The following is a 19,096-nucleotide window of genomic DNA, read 5'->3' on the forward strand; positions in this document are numbered from 1 at the left end:
CGATTTGTTTCTGCTATTGCTTGATCTATTTTAAAATGTAAGAATATGTTGCAGATCTAAACTTCCATTGTTGACTATGGAAACACAGAAATGTAATGAACACCGTTTTCAATTTCCAACTTTATTCTCTGCAATATTTTTTTTTACATTAGGTAATAAGCTGTAGTCATGTGGTCATTACCAGGTTATGACGGTATTAACTATGACCAGTAGGCTACATAATATAATGGTCACAATTATGACCAACTGGTCGTATTGTCGTCAGACAAATACGTAAAAACAACATCCTTTTCCAACCAGAATGAGCAGTCATAAAAATACGTCATACTGACGTCTTTTCAACCAGGTTTTGCCCACTGGGCAGGTGTTCAAAAACGCATATCAGACCGAGACCCTAATGTTTAATTCTTAAGTAGTTGTTTGTGAGTTTTAGTTTTTATAAAACGATCTCCCCGCAAAAGCGACAGTTAAAAACAGTTTGATTGCCATAGCAACAGCAGGGAGTGGTGATTTAAATACAGCAGTTCTGCAACATCTTTAATTGAGCCTCTCGTTTCTCCTTAATGACCGGCTTCAAAACGTTCCGGAAAGAGTAACTGTACAGGAAGCTGTGTAGGATACTGGACAACAGTTATGGGGGGGGGCTCAAACTAAAAAAGTGGTTTGCGATTTTATTCATACTGGTGATGCTGTGTTTGAGTTATGTGGTAGCAATATCAACAGTCTTATCTCTGGTATATCTTGGCATACATCATTCAAGACTAAGTTTAAATTGTGTAATGGACATATAATGTACAATGTCTCAGAAGCTCAGGGGAGTCTCAAGTTGGACTTAAATTACCTTGATTGCAGCCCATTTCTGTCAGCTATTAGCCAGACAAAACCTGCTGAGTTCAACACTAAATTGTGGAAAAATGTATCCCAAGCCAAGGATTTGTCCTCATTGTTAGGCTTTTTGATGTGTAATTTGTATAAATACTGTATATAGGTATAGATAGTAGGCTACACTGCATAATGAAACAACGTAAGCTAGTGTTTTGAAGGTGTGCTGACTATTATTTGGCATTAATAGACTGGTTTTACACACAACTTCCTATCCAAGCTGGGAGAGAGCATGAGGACAGCTCATGTCATGCAGGTTTAGGTAGGCTATACAGGACAATTGTATTATTATTATTTTTTTTAAATCAATCTGTTGCACCGAAAATGTATTTGACCAATCTGCAATGTTTGAAATTCAAACTTTAATTACAGAACAAGTCATTACATTATTGCCGCCAGCCAGCAGTCTAAATCATGGCAGCCTTGTAACACCCTGTATAGCTTAGTGAAATGTTAGGCTTAACATGAGAAAATGACAACCAAATAGGCCTAATAAACATATCCATTAGCTGAAGCAACGCTATAGGCTACATGCTCGGGCACCACAGAAACCCTATCATCAATTCCATCAGCCTGGTCTCAGAGAATGTTGTATTATTCTGTACGTAAATCTAAGGACACTCCATTTCGTATGGTTACATAAGACAGATGGTTACTTGGCGTATAACGCGAATGTCTACCAACCCAAAGGTTGCAAGCTCAAATCTCATCGAGGAGATCTTTAGCATTTTAGCAACTTTTAACTACTTGCTACTTTGCAACTGCTTAGCAACTACCTAGCATGTTAGCTAACCCTTCTCCCAACCCTTTAAACTAACTCTTAAACTTAACCCCTAGCCTAGCTAATGTTAGCCACCTAGCTAGAATTCTTAACTCGTTTTGCAATTTTTTTTACATTGTACGTCTGCAAATTCGTAACATATCATACTAAATGGAGTGTCTCGGATTTACATACAGAACAATACGAAATGCTCTGAGACCAGGTTGATTTGATCGGCCCGCTGCATAGACACGTCGCAATTTCAGCACCACGGACAGCAATCTGCAGTCTATACTTTGTGAATGGATTTTTATTTTTAGGGAGGAGGGGGACGAACTCCGACCTTACAGGGGTCCAGAGAAACTGCCTTGTGCCAGCGCTGCGTGCAGCAAAACTACCTCTACTGCATGCAGATATAAACATGACATCCATGAGTTCATCTTGACTCTGGGAAAATCCTGAAGTATGACCTTTAAACCCAAATGTACTACCCCAGTGAAGATGAAGGTGACCTTTTTAATTAAAGAGTACCGCAGTGTTGAGGACATTTTTGGCGTGTTATGTACCTTTTTTGTAAGGCTCAGGATTTACAAAATGTTTTACTAAGATAAGCACCTCAACCTTTCAGAAACCTCGGGCAGCGCCAGCACACCTACAAAACTACAAGGAAGTTGAAGTTCTTATGGTCAATGAGGAAGTTTGTTGTTTTAGTCCAGGACGGTCATTCTCCGTTAAACACTTCCTTACAAACAGGAAGTCAGGTTTAGAGAACAGGAAGCAGTCACTGTATCAACCATAGACATAGAATATGAATACATTATGTAATACAATATCTCTATGGTAACATCTCACATCTTCATAGAAACTACCCCATAATGATAAAGCCAACATCATCTGTACTAGAGTACAGTCACTGTTATCAAACCAAATTAATCATTCATCCCTTAGGACTTAGTTACAATAGAGTACTGTCTGAAATCCTCCTAAAACAAGACTGCCATCTTAGTTACAAATATGTCCACTCTCTCTGATTAGATTGGTTGCGTTCCCCTGCTCAGATGTTGCATGCATCAACCAATGGTTGCGTGCCACGTCATTGACTGTGCCGTCGGGCTCCAGATTGCTATAACATATGATGTGGTTGGCTGATACTTAAAATACCTATCCAGACGTCAGATAAGGCATGCGTCAGCAACGCCTGGGCAGAGGAACGCGCCAACTAGAAGAACAGAGGTTTGGGGTGCTGGGTCCCGCCCTCCACAGCTGTCAGCTGGATATCACCAGGCATAAGTACCAAAAAAAGGCTTCTTGAGGTAGAAGATTCCCCCTAACCACAGATTTAGGTTCAGATACACCCTACAGCCAATCCTAACCAATTGGGGGGGTGAGGAATATCTGACACCTGATCAGTGGTTATGGGCCAACTTCCCAGAGTGCTATGTTGGGGGTCCAGGTCTGCCCCCGTCGCCGCCCGAACCCCCAGGCCTGCCCCGTCCACCAGGGGCCTGAGATCTCAGGCTGTGCCATGCCTTGACCAGTGGCTCCCTCTTCCTCCACATCAGCTTGTGGCCGTATGCTACATACCACCTGCAGGAGAGACAGTATGGATTATATTAATAACGGATGCTTTTAGTCAAAGCGACTTACAGTCATGCGTTTTACGTATGGGTGGCCCTGGGAATCGAACCCATAATCTTGACGTTGCAAGTTCCAACTGAGCCATACAGGACATCTATATTACTTACGACTAAACTGAAATACGACCACTATTTGTATTAATTACTATTAGAAATGTATTATATTCAGTGAAATTCAGTCTAACTAAGATGGCTTTAAATGAACACAAAATAACTAGTCTAATCAATGAGGATAATATGGAGATATCATGAATGAGGTGGCCAGTGTCATTGGGGAATTATGGTATTATAAGGTGTCCGGTGTCATAGGGGTATTATGGTATTATAAGGTGTCCGGTGTCATAGGGGTATTATGGTATTATAAGGTGTCCGGTGTCATAGGGGTATTATGGTATTATAAGGTGTCCGGTGTCATAGGGGTATTATATGGTGTCCGGTGTCATAGGGGTATTATAAGGTGTCCGGTGTCATAGGGGTATTATAAGGTGTCCGGTGTCATAGGGGTATTATGGTATTATAAGGTGTCCGGTGTCATAGGGGTATTATATGGTGTCCGGTGTCATAGGGGTATTATAAGGTGTCCGGTGTCATAGGGGTATTATAAGGTGTCCGGTGTCATAGGGGTATTATGGTATTATAAGGTGTCCAGTGTCATAGGGGTATTATGGTATTATAAGGTGTCCGGTGTCATAGGGGTATTATGGTATTATAAGGTGTCCGGTGTCATAGGGGTATTATGGTATTATAAGGTGTCCGGTGTCATAGGGGTATTATGGTATTATAAGGTGTCCGGTGTCATAGGGGTATTTATTATAAGGTGTCCGGTGTCATAGGGGTATTATAAGGTGTCCGGTGTCATAGGGGTATTATGGTATTATAAGGTGTCCGGTGTCATAGGGGTATTATGGTATTATAAGGTGTCCGGTGTCATAGGGGTATTATGGTATTATAAGGTGTACGGTGTCATAGGGGTATTATGGTATTATAAGGTGTACGGTGTCATAGGGGTATTATGGTATTATAAGGTGTCCGGTGTCATAGGGGTATTATGGTATTATAAGGTGTCTGGTGTCATAGGGGTATTATAAGGTGTCCGGTGTCATAGGGGTATTATGGTATTATAAGGTGTCCGGTGTCATAGGGGTATTATGGTATTATAAGGTGTCCGGTGTCATAGGGGTATTATATGGTGTCCGGTGTCATAGGGGTATTATAAGGTGTCCGGTGTCATAGGGGTATTATAAGGTGTCCGGTGTCATAGGGGTATTATGGTATTATAAGGTGTCATAGGGGTATTATGGTATTATAAGGTGTCCGGTGTCATAGGGGTATTATAAGGTGTCCGGTGTCATAGGGGAATTATGGTATTATAAGGTGTCTGGTGTCATAGGGGAATTATGGTATTATAAGGTGTCTGGTGTCATAGGGGAATGATGGTATTATAAGGTGTCATAGGGGTATTATGGTATTATAAGGTGTCTGGTGTCATAGGGGTATTATGGTATTATAAGGTGTCCGGTGTCATAGGGGTATTATGGTATTATAAGGTGTCCGGTGTCATAGGGGAATTATGGTATTATAAGGTGTCTGGTGTCATAGGGGTATTATGAGGCTCTATCTAATTTGACCAGATCTAGATCCTAAAAGGTCCAGAAATCACTGTCTTAACAGTCTTTGAATGTGCAACTATTTGTGTAAATTGTTGTCGTAATTGAAAAAGGATACAAAACGTATGTAATTTCACAGTCAAACAGAAATCACATTTTCCCCATCTCTCACTTGTGGATATGAATCACCTCACTAATATTGGCTTGGGGATACGGCTATGCATGATACGTGAAATCAGTTGCTTAACAGATATTTTACAGATATGCCATTTGGGCTCTGGTGAGTCCAGTCGCCCATTTCTGCAGTGATCAAATACTCACACTCCGAAGAGGGCTCCTCCAAGGTGAGCAGCATGATCAAACAGCCTCCATCCCATAATGAGCCCCGCTGCATCCATGGCAACGATCGCTTTCAAGGCCTAAAAAAAAAGAGCAATGCGCGCGGTAAGACTCTGCCTCCCCACAACCCTACAGATGTTTATACACACTTTGAATTACAACGAATAGACGTGTTGAGCGCAGATTACCTATGTTATATACACTGCTTTGCTTGACGTGGTCATACACAGGCACCCCTGCCACAAACACATCACATCACTCACGTTGCCTGCAGTGAAGCTGACCATGGGCAGCAGGATGATTCCCAGTTTGGCCTCGGGCATCTTGGTGCAGACCGCGGCCAGGACCGTCATGATGGCCCCCGACTGGAAGTCAAATCACAGGAAGTGACGTCAGAGCCAGGATCAGGAAGTGACATCAGAGCCAGGACCGACCGCGGTAATAAACAGAGGAGACGTGAGTAATGTTGATTATCACTAAACCACCAACTCCCATTTTAATCATAACAGCAATGTAATAATGTGTGTATGTTTCCTGGTTTAAAGAAATCCCAGTACGATATTCTTTGGTCCTACAGTAATGAACAGGGTTGTATAGTAAAGTGTACCACAAATGGGGGACATGTGAGGACTCTTACCGCCCCAAGAGAGGGATGCAGGCGTCCCGTGCTGGTCTTACACAAGTAGCTCACCATAGTGGAGATCACACCTGACAATGTAGAGAGATGAGAGTCAACAGCAGTCTCTGAAAGTAACCTAACATATACACTCAAACACACGCAAATGAACAGACATCACACACACACACACACACTATGTAGGCTGGTACCAGCAGAGAGATAGACAGCGAGGAACTGCTCCTTCCCCAGGAGAGAGACGATGCTGGAGGAGAAGGTCCACAGGACGTACATGTTGGCCGCCATGTGGATTATAGAGTAATGGCTGAAGGTGGAGAGGAGCATGGGAAGGCACCGCGTCTCTGGGAGGAAGAGGAATGGAGAAGCGAGTCAGTCTTATCATTGAGCAAAATTAAAATGGAGGCTAACAGTATTTTTTTTGCACAGATCTGCTCTTTCTCTCCAGGATAATGTATCCCCTGATGTGTGTTGATAATGCAGGCTTTCAGACTGAAGTCCAGGAGAACTATAGGGAGGAGGGAGTGTGACTACAAATCACTGTAGAGTTGGGAGGGATTTCTAAAATCGACCAAAAATAACAACATTATTCAGCTGCATTGAAATGACTCAACCCCAACGGGCCACCACCACACTCACACACAGAAACAGTACTTACTGGAGGCTGGGTTGGCAGTAAAGTACTTGACCATGAATCGTTGCATGGAGGGTATTCGCCAACAGCAGAGCACCACAGCATTGACCGCTATGATCCCTATCACAGAGATATGATGAGAACAAAGGGTTAGAGGGTATTAAAAAAGGTAGCTAACAGAGAACGGGGCACATCTGGACAGAGAGAACACTTATGGATATAGGCTAGCACAGGCTGTATAATGCACAGGGTCATGTTTTGGTAGGCAACGAAATGTAAGAAAACGATGTCAAACGTTTACTATCTGAACATGTCCCAATAAGAAACGCTCATTATCATTTTTCGTTCTACGCTGTGTCCTAATGAACACTACCTTGATTCCATGTCATGATGCAACTAAATTTCAACTCATGCTTTGAACATTTATGCCTTTGCTGGTCCTAAGGCAGCCTCTCTATCTTGTTGACCGTAATACCCTCAATTCAGGCACCAGCCGCCACAGTGTGTGCAAGCTTTTGCGTCCATCCCTGCTCTAACACACTACAAATCAACTAATCATGGCCTTTAAAATTTAAACCATAGTCCACTTTAAATTAGGAGTGTTAGAGCTGGGCTGTTATGGCATCTGAAGCACACACTGTGGTCCTCCTGGGCCGTAGTCGCCCATTCCTCCCCGTTATCCATCACCCTTTCAGGGATCCTTACCAGTGGCCATCTGCTGACCCTCAGTCAGGCTGCTCCAGAAATCGTCTACAAAGGACATGAGCAGGATGACCTGTTTCTGGAAGTCTGTTAGCTGGTTCCACCAGTTGTGCCAGTATGTCATGTTTTGTGATGCCTTAGGATCCAAATACAAGAGGAGACACACATTTGTCATTTTCATGGTTCGTACACAGTGGCAATTCAAATTCAAGGACTTTCAAGGACCATCAATTTATTAAATGTTCCCATTATGCAATTGTTTCTAGTCGCCACAGATGGCAGTATATCACCACAAACAAAAAAAAATGTTTACTATTCATCACTACCTAACAAGTTCTACCCAATAACAGTGGTGGAAAAAGTCCCCAAGCCTCATTCCTGAGTAAAAGTAAAGATAACATAAAATGACTCAAGTAAAAGTGAGTCACCCAGTAAAAAAAGTCAGTAAGCGCAGGAAAAAGCCAGCAGGAAAAAGCCAGCAGGAAAAGGTCCCCAAGCGTCATATTTGAGTAAAAGGACCTTAACATAAAATGACTCAAGTGAAAGTGACAGTCACCCAGTAAAATACTACTTGAGTAAAAGTCTACAAGTATTTGGTTTTAGATATACTTATGTATCAAAACATGTATTTGCTAAAATATACTTAAGTATAAAAAATAAAAGTATAAATCATTTCAAATTCTTTATTATGCAAATCAGACTGCACCATTTTATTTGTCTTTACATTTACGGATAGCCAGAGGCACACTCCAATACTCAGACATAATTTACAAACGAAGTGTGTGTTTAGTGAGTCAACCAGATCAGAGGCAGCAAGGAAGTTCTCTTGATAAGTGCGTGAATTGGACCATTTTCCTGTCCTGCTAAGCATTCAAAATGTAGCTAGTACTTCTGGGTGTCAGGGAAAATGTATGGAGTAAAAAGTACATTATTTTCTTAAAGGAATGTAGTGAAGTAAAAGTTGTCCAAAATATAAATAGTAAAGTACAGATAGTCTGAAAAAATGATTTATGTAGTACTTTACAGTATTTCTACTTAAGTACTTTACACCACTGCTCAATAATACGTGTTTCACTTCATATATGAGTGGTAAGTCAGGACTGATGATGTTGACTGATTTCCTCATATGACCTGTAACTCAGTAAAATCTTTTAAATTGTTGCATGTTGCGTTTATATTTTTGTTCAGTGTACATATTAAATTGTCTTAATAGTCTTAAAATTTCACTACATTTGAGGTCCCACAGGCTGTCCCAACACATAATGACATGAAAGTGAATTCTGACAGTATAAAATGTATCTTACTTGACTCTGAAATGTTGTGTTCTATACCCATTTGAAGAGAAACAAGTTAATGTGTTTGATAAGATTAAAGATTCTCTCGGGGGACCCTATTTAAATTTTAGGGGACCCCACATGGGTCCTGGCCCCCTAGTTTGGGAACCACTGTACTACTAACTTGTCTCCCTACTGGCTTCAATGCTTCCTCTCTCTGTGTATCTCCTTTGCTTCCTTCATTGCAGCCTGACTCACCACTGTCTTGTCTCACTACTCTCTATTTTGTTATGAGAACTTCTAGCAGCCCATCTTTCAATTATAGCTATCTTAATTTCAGTCAACTGCTCCTGCTGAGGTCAGGCTCCGTTCACCGTTAGCTTCCAACTTCATCCTTCTAGCCAGCTAGTTATAGCTAGTTAGCTGGCTAAAAGACAGAGCCCTTGAGCAAGCTAGACATCTGACTGAAATATTAGCCACTATTTACCAGTTCTAAGGGGAGGGGTTGTTTGAAGGATGTCTGTTGAGACGGCAGGAGTCGAGGGATGTTAAAATAATTCCCATTGTCAGCGGCGTCTCTCTGCTACTTGCCCACTGTAGGTCTGGGCTGAGGTAGTTCATTTCACCTCTTGACCTATGTCGTGGGCCGAGTTTCCCTTTGGACAGAGTGGAGAATGAAGGTGCTGCTCAAAATAAAGAAAATCCGGGGGGAGCAGGCGAACATAACGAGAATACATGAATCATTCGTAGAGGTAGGGGGATGCAACTAGAACTCAGCTCCAGAATCCTTCTGAGCGATGATCAACACTGGGAAAGCAATAATAAGTGGATAAACGATAATGAACAAAAGAAAAGAAAAGGTGATTTAAACGCTATTTCACAAATAAAAAGGTGCGTAAACGACGTTCACCCTCCAACTACATCCCTGGTTGGTTCTGGCAAAACCCATTCAGAAACATCAATATCCTGCCAGGCAGGTTTGAATCTATGGGGCCTGGTGAGTGGCACAGTGGTCTAAGGCTCTGCATCGCAGTGCTAGTTGTGCCACTAGAGGTCCAGGCTCTGTCGTGACCAGGAGACTCATGGGGCAGTGCACAATTGGCTCAGCATCGTCCGGGTTAGGGGAGGGTTTGGCCGGCAGGGATGTTCTTGTCCCATCGCACACTAGCGACTCCTGTGGCGGGCCGGGCGCAATGCACACTGACACGGTCACCAGGTGTATGGTGTTTCCTCCGACACATTGGTGCAGCTGGCTTCTGGGTTAAACGAACAGTGTGTCAAGAAGCAGTTCGGCTTGGTTGGATCGTGTTTCGGAGGACGCATAGCTCTCGACCTTCACCTATCCCGAGTCTGTACGGGAGTTGCAGCGAAGGGACAAGACTAACTTGGGGAGAAATAGGGGTAAAAGTTTGTTTTTTTTTTAAGAAGAGAAAAAAATATTGGAATCTACATTTGCCCAACATTCTAGCTATCGATGTGATGTTTTGGCGGCACCTAATCAGTCAGTTCTGTACCTGCCTGGTTGAGTGGAAGTGTGGGGGGAATGAGCAAGCTTGGCAACCCAACACATGAGGAAATAAAACTCAGTAATCTGCCTGTAAATTAATTAGCAAAACCACTAAATTGTTCTAATATTTTCCAAATAAACATATTTAACCATTTTCTGTACCAACTTGAGAAAATGTCAAATTTGAGTTCCAAATTCAAGCACCTCAAGCATCCTGTACAAAACCCTGCATTTTGTCACACAAATAATACATCACACCCTTACCTTTCCGTTTTTCTCCTGCTCAGCCTCGTCCTTGGCCGTCTTCACTCGTGACTTCAAGGACTCGTATTGCAAGATGGCGGCCGCACCAAAGGAGCATCCTGTAAACTAACATGGAGTCAGACAAGCTTACCTTCCTTTTTCTTGGACTGCCCACCAGCTTAGTTCACTGGATAAACATTTACTTGTAAGTTACTTCTTATGGCTGGGGGCAGTATTGAGTAGCTTGGATGAATAAGGTTCCCAGAGTAAACTGCCTGCTACTCAGGCCTAGAAGCTACGATATGCATGTTATTAGTAGATTTGGATAGAAAACACTCCGAAGTTTCTAAAACTGTTTGAATGACAGAACTCACATGGCAGGCAAAAACCTGAGAAAAATTCAACCAGGAAGTGGGAAATCTGAGGTTTGTAGGTTTTCAAGTCTTTGCCTATCCAATATACAGTGTAAAATTTGGTTCGATTTCACTTCCTAAGGCTTCCACTCGATGTCAACAGTCTTTAGAACCTTGTTTCAGGCTTCTACTGTGAAGGGGGAGAGAATCAGAGCTGTTTGAGTCAGGTGTCTGGCAGAATGCCATGAGCTCAGTCTCGCCCGTAAGAGTTCGCTGCGTTCCTTTCTAAAGACAAAGGAATTGTCCCGTTAGAATATTATTGAAGAGTTATGATAAAAACATCCTAAAGATGGATTCTATACATCGTTTGACATGAACTGTAATGGAACTGTCGACTGAACTAAGTGCCTGCGCCGTGTAAATTTGGATTTGTGAACTAAACGCGCAAACAAAAAGGAGGTATTTAGACATAAATTATGGACTTTATCGAACAAAACAAACATTTATTGTGGAACTGGGATTCCTGGGAGTGCATTCCGATGATGATCATCAAAGGTAAGTGAATATTTATAATGCTATTTCTGACTTCTGTTGACTCCACAACATGGTGGGTATCTGTATGGCTTGTTTTGGTGCCTGAGCACTGTAATCAGATTATTGCATGGAGTGCTTTTTTTTTATCTGACAAAGCGGTTGCATTAAGTAGAAGTTTATCTTTAATTCCATGCATAACACGTGTATCTTTTATCAATGTTTATTATGACTATTTCTGTAAATTGATGTGGCTCTCTGAAAAATCACCGGATGTTTTGGAATTACATTACTGAACATAACGCGCCAATGTAACATTTTTGGATATAAATATGAACTTTATCGAACAAAACATACATGTATTGAGTAGCATGAAGTCCTATGAATGTCATCTGATGAAGATCATCAAAGGTTAGTGATTCATTTTCTCTATTTTTGTTTTTTGTGACTCCTCTCTTTGGCTGGAAAAATGGCTGTGTTTTTCTGTGACTAGGTGCTGACCTAACATAATCGCATGGTATGCTTTCGTCGTGAAGCCTTTTTGAAATCAGACACTGTGGTGGGATTAACAACAAGTTTATCTTTAAAATGGTGTTTAATACTTGTATGTTTGAGGAATTTTAATTATGAGATTTTGGTTGTTTGAATTTGGCGCCCTGAAGCCCTTGAGTTGCATATACAATGAAGTCGGAAGTTTACGTACACTGTAGCCAAATACATTTTTCACAATTCCTGACATTTAATCCTAGTTTTAGGTCTGTTTTAGGTCAGTTAGGATCACCACTTTATTTTAAGAATGTGAAATGTCACAATAACAGTAGAGAGAATGATTTATTTCAGCTTTTTATTTCTTTCATGACATTCCCAGTGGGTCAGAAGTTTACATACACTCAATTAGTATTTGGTAGCAATGCCTTTAAATTGTTGAACTTGGGTCAAACGTTTCGGGTAGCCTTCCACAAGCTTTCCACAATAAGTTGGGTGAATTTTGGCCCATTCCTCCAGACAGAGCTGGTGTAACTGAGTCAGGTTTGTAGGCCTCCTTGCTCACACACACTTATTCAGTTCTGACCACATATTTTCTATAGGATTGAGGTCAGGGCTTTGTGATGGCCACTCCAATACCTTGACTTTGTTGTCCTTAAGCCATTTTGCCATAACTTTGGAAGTATGCTTGGGGTCATTGTCCATTTGCGACCAAGCTTTAACCTCCTGACTGATGTCTTGAGATGTTTCTTCAATATAACCACATCATTTTTTCCCCTCATGATGCCATCTATTTTGTGAAGTGCACCAGTCGCTCCTGCAGCAAAGCACAACATGATGCTGCCACCCCCGTGCTTCACGGTTGGGATGGTATTCTTCGGCTTGCAAGCCTCCCCCTTTTTCCTTTTTTATGGTGATTTTGGAGCAGCGGCTTCTTCCTTGCTGAGCGGCCTTTCATGTTATGTTGATATAGGACTTGTTTTACTGTGGATATAGATACTTTTGTACCTGTTTCCTCCAGCATCATCACAAGGTCCTTTGCTGTTGTTCTGGGATTGATTTGCACTTTTCGCACCAAAGTACGTTCATCTCTAGGAGACAGAACGCGTCTCCTTCCTGAGCGGTATGGCAGCTGCGTGGTCCCATGGTGTTTATACTTGTTTATACTTTATATATCTACAGGTATACCTCCAATTGACTCAAAGTATGTAAATTAGCCTATTAGAAGCTTCTAAAGCCATGACATCATTTTGGGGAATTTTCCAAGCTGTTTAAAGGCAGAGTCAACTTAGTTATTGTAAACTTCTGACCCACTGGATTTGTGATACAGTGAATTATAAGTGAAATAATCTGTCTGTAAACAATTATTGGAAAAATGACTTGTGTCATGCACAAAGTAGGTGTCCTAACCAACTTGCCAAAAGTTGGTGGTTTAAAAAACGAGTTTTAATGACTCCAACCTAAGTGAAATGTAAACTTCCCGACTTCAACTGTATATGATTCGGTATGTTAAATATGAATACTCAATGAATACATATGAATCAAATGAATGAAAACTATAGAACGGTGACTTCCCATATGAAACATTTTGGGAATAAAAAAGGCTAGAACCTACCCCTATTGTGAACATAAAGGGCTTGAACAGCTTCCCAGTATGCCTGGGGGCCGCGCCAGGGGGTGGGGGTCCTGATTTAAGGGGCACCGCTTTCCGAGACACCACCGCATCGGCAGCCTCAGAGGGGGGAGGGCCTGTTTCTTCTGGGATGCCCCGGTCCCTCTTCCATGTCTCTGGTTTCCTTGCTTCTTTCCGGAAACCACACCTCTGCTGGGGGTGGAGGGTGAACCTTCAGAAGGGTACACAGGAAGACAACTTGTTAACACACATTGGTTTGGAACAGATGATCCATAGATCTACAGATTATGCGGATGTGTGGATGTTTTCATTCATCTTTTCCTTGGTTTCATCCAGATGAGTAGGTCACAGCTCATCGAACGCTGACGAAATGCGTTTTGCAAGAATACTATATCTCGTTGTACTTCAGGTCTCTACTGCTGATGCACCCTCTTGACCTTAACACTGGCCACGCCCCCGTTTGGTAAGTTCCTGGCAGCCACAATGCGGATGAACGTTAAGACCTAGGGAAATAGTAATGGCGTCTTTTTGTAGGCACTAACTCTGCCATGGTTTGTTGGACAAAGCCTATGGGGAAATTAATGCAGTTTTTGTAGGGTTTTTTGGATAAACACTGAGAATAATGTTTATGGTAAAACGTCTGTGGTACACACAGGCTTAGGAGATCTTATACATTTTGTTCTATGACATCAGCTAATATTACTTTTTGTGAATTTTGAAGCATTTATGTCATCAAAACAACATAATTCATAAAAGGTTAACTGACTGATATTTTTTTTTAAACAAAATCTCATACAACAAAACTTCTTCAGCGTTTATCCCAAAACATTTTCCCCCATACGGATGGCTGAACGAACCAGAGGTAACTCATTTCCAGGTTTTGGAACTACCAGCTGTGAGCTCTATAGCTGAGGTGCAAAAAGATGGCGGCCCCCATGCACTTACCACAAATTCCTAGATTTACCAAGTTTGCCGTATTGTGCATTTCTCTCCGTTATTCTTATGTTGTATGTTAATTAGTAGAGTATACATGATGCCAATTTTATCTTCAAGACGCCAATAATTTCATCTATAAGTCTTTGCTAGGTAAAGCCCCACCTTATCTCAGCTCACTGGTCATCATAGCAACACTCACCCGTAGCACGCGCTCCAGCTGGTACATTGCACTGGTCATCCCCAAAGCCAAAACTTACATTGGCCGCCTTTCCTTCTAGTTCTCTGATGCCAATGACTGGACCAAATTCTCTGAAGCTGGAGTCTTATATCGCCCTCTAACTTTAAGCATCAGCTGTCTGAGCAGCTTACTGATCACTGTACCTGTACAGAGCCAATCTGTAAATAGCACACCCGACTACCGCATCCCCATATTATTACTTACAATCTTGCTCTTTTGCACCCCGGTATCTACTTGCACATCATCATCTGCACATCTATCACTCCAGTATTAATGCTAAATTGTACATATTTTCGCAACTAGGGCCTATTTATTGCCTACCTCCCTACTCTTCTGCATTTGCACACACTACATAAATAGAAAAATCTTTATTTTGTGTTATTGACTGTACGTTTGTTTATGTGTAACTCTGTGTTGTTTTTGTCGCACTGCTTTGCTTTATCTTGGCTAGGTCGCAGTTGTAAATGAGAACTTGTTCTCAACTGGCCTACCTGCTGAAATAAACTGAAAGAATTTGAATTTAAAAAAAAAAGTTTAAAAACTGGGTGGATAGTGCTAAAACAAGGACATCATATCTGAATTCTGTCAGTTTTTTGCACGTTCACCATGGAGTGGTGAGGAGGATTGTATAACTAACAAAAGAGTTTTAAAGTTGAGGGTGCAGTATTTCTGAAGTTTGGCAATGAGGGCAAAAACTAGCATAGTTTAGCCAGGGAAAACCAGCTAAGGCCTACTGTGCATGTGCACCAGCTGGGCTAATTCAGGAGATGGATAGTCTTCTTTGGTATAATGGTGTTCCCAACAACTATGTTATGCTAACTAGCTAGCAAGAGGTTGCATAGCAACAGCATCAACTTCCGGTAGACAGGCTAAGAGCTAATACGCTCAACTGAAGGCATAGTGTTTGTTTACGGTATACTAAAATCAACTAATAGTATGTAGTATATACTCATTAAGTATGTAGTATACAGTATGTTAGTATTCGAACACAGTTTCCGTGTCTGGAAGCAAATTCACCATTCATATTCTGGTTTCAGATTAATTGAAGCATCGTTTTAAGCTTTGTTTTTTACAATTGACAGTTACAGCTGATTTCGGGATTGTATATCGATTTGCTCACCTTAAATAATTATTCTCTGAATTGTTTAATCAAACTTTTCGGCGCCATCTCCTGATATCAAGCCATAAAAACTACAATCCATCTCCGTCCGAGTGTGAGGTAAGGGAAGAGTGGAAATGGTGGAAGCAGAAGTATCGTTTGAAGCTGAAAGCATGTCGAGTACAGTTGTCGAGAAAGATGAGTGGACAACAGTGAAGTCCAAGAATGGAACAAAAATCAAGTGATCTGGAGACAGATTATTGTGAAGAAGATAGATTTTGTAGCATTTATAGCCACAGTTATTAATTGTACTGCACACGAGTCGAATAAACAACATTTCTGCAGCCAATAAGCTTTTGGGCCTCCAAGACTTCACAGGCAGAAGCACTGCAAAGACTTATTTTATTACATTTTTTCACTACAATTACTACTGTCGCCAGGAAATGTCCCGCCATCACAAAATCCTTCTGAGCAGGCACCTGATTTGAATTTTGTTATTGATAGTTTGAATTGATTAAAAAAAAAAAAATCTACTAAAATCTACTATATATGTTGTATTTTTTTTACCCTGCATTTTTTCCTTTTGGGATCTTTATTACCCACCTGTACAGTAGGTGGCGGACAAACTGTATGATATATATAATTTATCAATTCAAACTATCAATAACAAAATTCAAATCAGCCTACTTTTCTGTTTTAATCAGGTCCCTACACAGGCTCAGAAGGATTTTGTGATGGCAGGAGTCATTACTTTATTACATTGCTCAACATTTTCTCAACATTTGTCCTAATTAGTTAAAGCAATGATTTTGTATCCGCTCTCGTGTAGCCATTTTCTTCAAATCTGAAAACGTTGTGAAGCCACGCCCACGCTGAAGAATTGCATTATGGGCCTTTTAAAGTATGGAAATAGTGTCCTCTGATTGTATACTTCATATTTTGGCAAACTTAGTACGACATCTGGGAACTTCTGGCATACTAACTATATCCATACTATGATAAATAAGCATACTATATACACAATTCACGTCACAAATAGTATGGTTAGTATAAGCATTCAACACAGTTAGAGACTCCTCCTCACCACTATTGCATTCTCCTTGTGTTCTCTCTCCTTCTCAAAGCCCATTGGAGGAGAAAGTCGGAGGGGCGGGATCTCTGGCTTTCTCATCCAATGGGTTTTGAGAAGGAGAGAGGAAGGGAGGTGTATGCAATTGAGATCTTTCCCTAGCCTATGTTGCAGATATTTCTTTGCGGTTTACCATTAATTTATTCCTCAAAAAGCGTGGATACATAATAATAGCGTTGTGACGGACTAGGCCTATTTTGCAAAGCAATAGCCAAACTTTCCATGCCAAATACAGTGAAGTGTCATTATGCTGAATAGATTTGAATGCGACTGTCATTGGGCTTGTTCGACATCACAGCCGACAGTGTAGGAGACTGCCGACTGAATTATCTACAAATCACCACGCATCATAAATAACTACTCTGTGTGTGTAGGTCAGTCAGTCAGTGACCAATTTACCCATTATTCATCATGGATTTGATGCTCTCGAACACGGCCAGTGTCATTCTAAATAAATGACGAGACAACCGTACGGCTTTGATATTGAACAAAGCTACAATTGTAGCAATAGTATTTACACACTTAACTGCCGCAATTAATGCAGTAAAGTTATCTAAAAATTACAGTCAGAAGATGGTTAGGTAACCAGTGCAACAACCAATGTCGTAACTTCGTCGTTGTTCGCAACAATGTTCCAACGTGGATATATCGCGCAACCGGGTCTCTCCATTGCTCACCTGCTACCTCTCGAAACTGTGGAGACAGAATTTATACATTCTGTTTTGGTCCATTTTACAAAATATCCTCTCCACGCCATGTTTATGACCCCAACCGAACGTCGCACAACGGTCACTGCCGGGTTGGGATAAAGATTCTATGCTTACCGAGATTACAGACACAGTCTAGCCTACGTTCGAACGTAGCGGAGAAGGGTAGGTTATCTTAGAATTCTAGAATATCTTCGTTCGGATTCAGTGCTGAGTAAGTTGGTCTATCTTGAACAGAGAGCTACACTTTACAGTATAATTCATTTCCTGCGTGTAGAAATCATATATTTGCAAATGTGAAATATTTGTGCATTTCCCCCAAAACATAGGAAAACAGAACTGAGAGTAGTAGACTGTCTAACCACCTCATGTTAGTAATATTTATAATATTTTACTGCCCCCTAGTGGGAAATGTTCTAACAACTGTGCAACATCTGGCTGAGGACCAAAGATATGTGAGAAAGAGAGAGGGGGGGACGAAGGGAAAATGTATAGGCTTTATTCATAGGATCACCAGGAGAGGAGTGTTGTCTCGACTGAGATGAGGTTAAGAGTATCGACCGCCCTGGGCTTGATTATTGCCACCTGGACAGACTCCACAAAGTTTTCACAAAGCTTGCCAAAGATCCCAGAAATAGGTAGGCGAAAGAAGGTGGAATTTACCTCTTGAATAGCTGCACTGCAGTCTTTGAAAAAAGGAACTGCCCCACACCATTGTGCTGCCCCACAACTTGCACATCACATGCTTGACTTGCTCAGAGCTTGTTACTGTAACTAACTGTACATTTCATCCTTTCACTCTGCTAACCTTTAATGTACCCCATTTAGTATTAGTTTGTTGTAGACAGGAAAGAGAATAGGGAGAGAACAAGAACACAGGAAAGAGAATAGGGAGAGAACAAGAACACAGGAAAGAAAGACGAGAGGAGTTGATGTTGGAACGTTGTTGTGTTTGGAAACGAATCGGACAGATACAAAAGAGAAAGTGAGATACTTTAGGACAGAGACAGTGAGAGAGGAAAATGAAAAACAGAACGCGAGGGGTAGCGAGAGATAGAGTCTAACTTTGCCAGAGAGTGTAAACCCCAAGGACACGCTGCCAAGTTAGATGATATTCTGCAGGTCTAGGTCTGAAGAGAGGAGAGGGGAAGAGAGGGAAAGAGGCGAGATGGTGAGGGAAGAGGAGAGAAGGTACATGGGAGGAGAAACGACAGAAAGAGTGGAGAAGTCAAGATGGAAAGGAGAAGAAGAAAAGAACAGAGGGGAGAGGCATAAATATTTGAGAGGCCCCAGAAGTAGACCTAGGTATAAGCTGTTGGTGGTTTAGGGTTGGCTGTTAAACTCTATTAAGCATGCATGATTACATTAGTGCAATGGTTCTCAAACCTCTCCTCAGGGACCCCCGGGCCATTCCATGTATTTGATCTATTCTACAGCTATTCTGATTCAACTTGGCAACTAATCATCAAGCCCTTCAATAGGTGAATCAGGTGAGCTCATCCAGAGCTACAACAAAATTGTGAACCATCCCCCGAGGAGAGGTTTGAGAACCCCTGCATTACTATACCGCACAAGTCTGCTCAACCCTTCAGCACTGCAACAACAGACACACACACTCTTTCACTCTCTCTCCCCCTGTGGTGGAAAAGTCTGTAGAGGACTCTGGGTTCCTCCCTGATCGATACAGTGCATTTTTCCCAGCAGTGGTCTGGTGTCTTCTTTCAGGTCCTCTTATCGATCTGCCATGAACAGACGCCAACCAGGG

General features: G+C 41.6%; 1 protein-coding gene across 2 annotated transcripts; it reads right to left on the minus strand.

Annotated features, from left to right (window-relative positions):
* Nucleotides 1-105: 105 nt before the first annotated feature.
* On the minus strand, nt 106-17,586 carry LOC110509056 (presenilin-associated rhomboid-like protein A, mitochondrial). Of its 2 annotated transcripts, none has more exons than XM_021590008.3 (10): nt 17,302-17,586; nt 13,205-13,433; nt 10,241-10,345; nt 7,199-7,331; nt 6,518-6,613; nt 6,054-6,203; nt 5,863-5,933; nt 5,489-5,590; nt 5,208-5,305; nt 106-3,229 (listed from the first exon to the last, which is right to left on the minus strand). In XM_021590008.3, the coding sequence occupies exons 1-10, from the start codon at nt 17,379-17,381 to the stop codon at nt 3,079-3,081; spliced, it is 1,215 nt and encodes a 404-aa protein (XP_021445683.2). In that variant the 5' UTR covers nt 17,382-17,586; the 3' UTR covers nt 106-3,078. The 2 variants fall into 2 exon arrangements, with proteins under 2 accessions (XP_021445683.2, XP_090081319.1); XM_090225193.1 differs by having other exon boundaries at nt 6,039-6,203; nt 17,302-17,448.
* Nucleotides 17,587-19,096: the final 1,510 nt, after the last annotated feature.

Source organism: Oncorhynchus mykiss, chromosome 28, assembly GCF_057628025.1.
Source record: "Oncorhynchus mykiss isolate SJ-2025 chromosome 28, ASM5762802v1, whole genome shotgun sequence".
In the NCBI taxonomy this organism is placed as follows: Eukaryota; Metazoa; Chordata; class Actinopteri; order Salmoniformes; family Salmonidae; genus Oncorhynchus; species Oncorhynchus mykiss.

What these genes read in the sequence shown, in the direction of transcription:
- LOC110509056 (XM_090225193.1), bottom strand. Translation starts at nt 17,381, where the DNA reads ATGGCGTGGAGAGGATATTTTGTAAAATGGACCAAAACAGAATGTATA. An exon ending in AGCAGGAGAAAAACGGAAAG is followed by an intron (nt 7,332 to 10,240) that starts GTAAGGGTGTGA and finishes TTGGATCCTAAG; the next exon opens with GCATCACAAAACATGACATA. An exon ending in GGAGGAGCCCTCTTCGGAGT is followed by an intron (nt 3,230 to 5,207) that starts GTGAGTATTTGA and finishes TCTCTCCTGCAG; the next exon opens with GTGGTATGTAGCATACGGCC.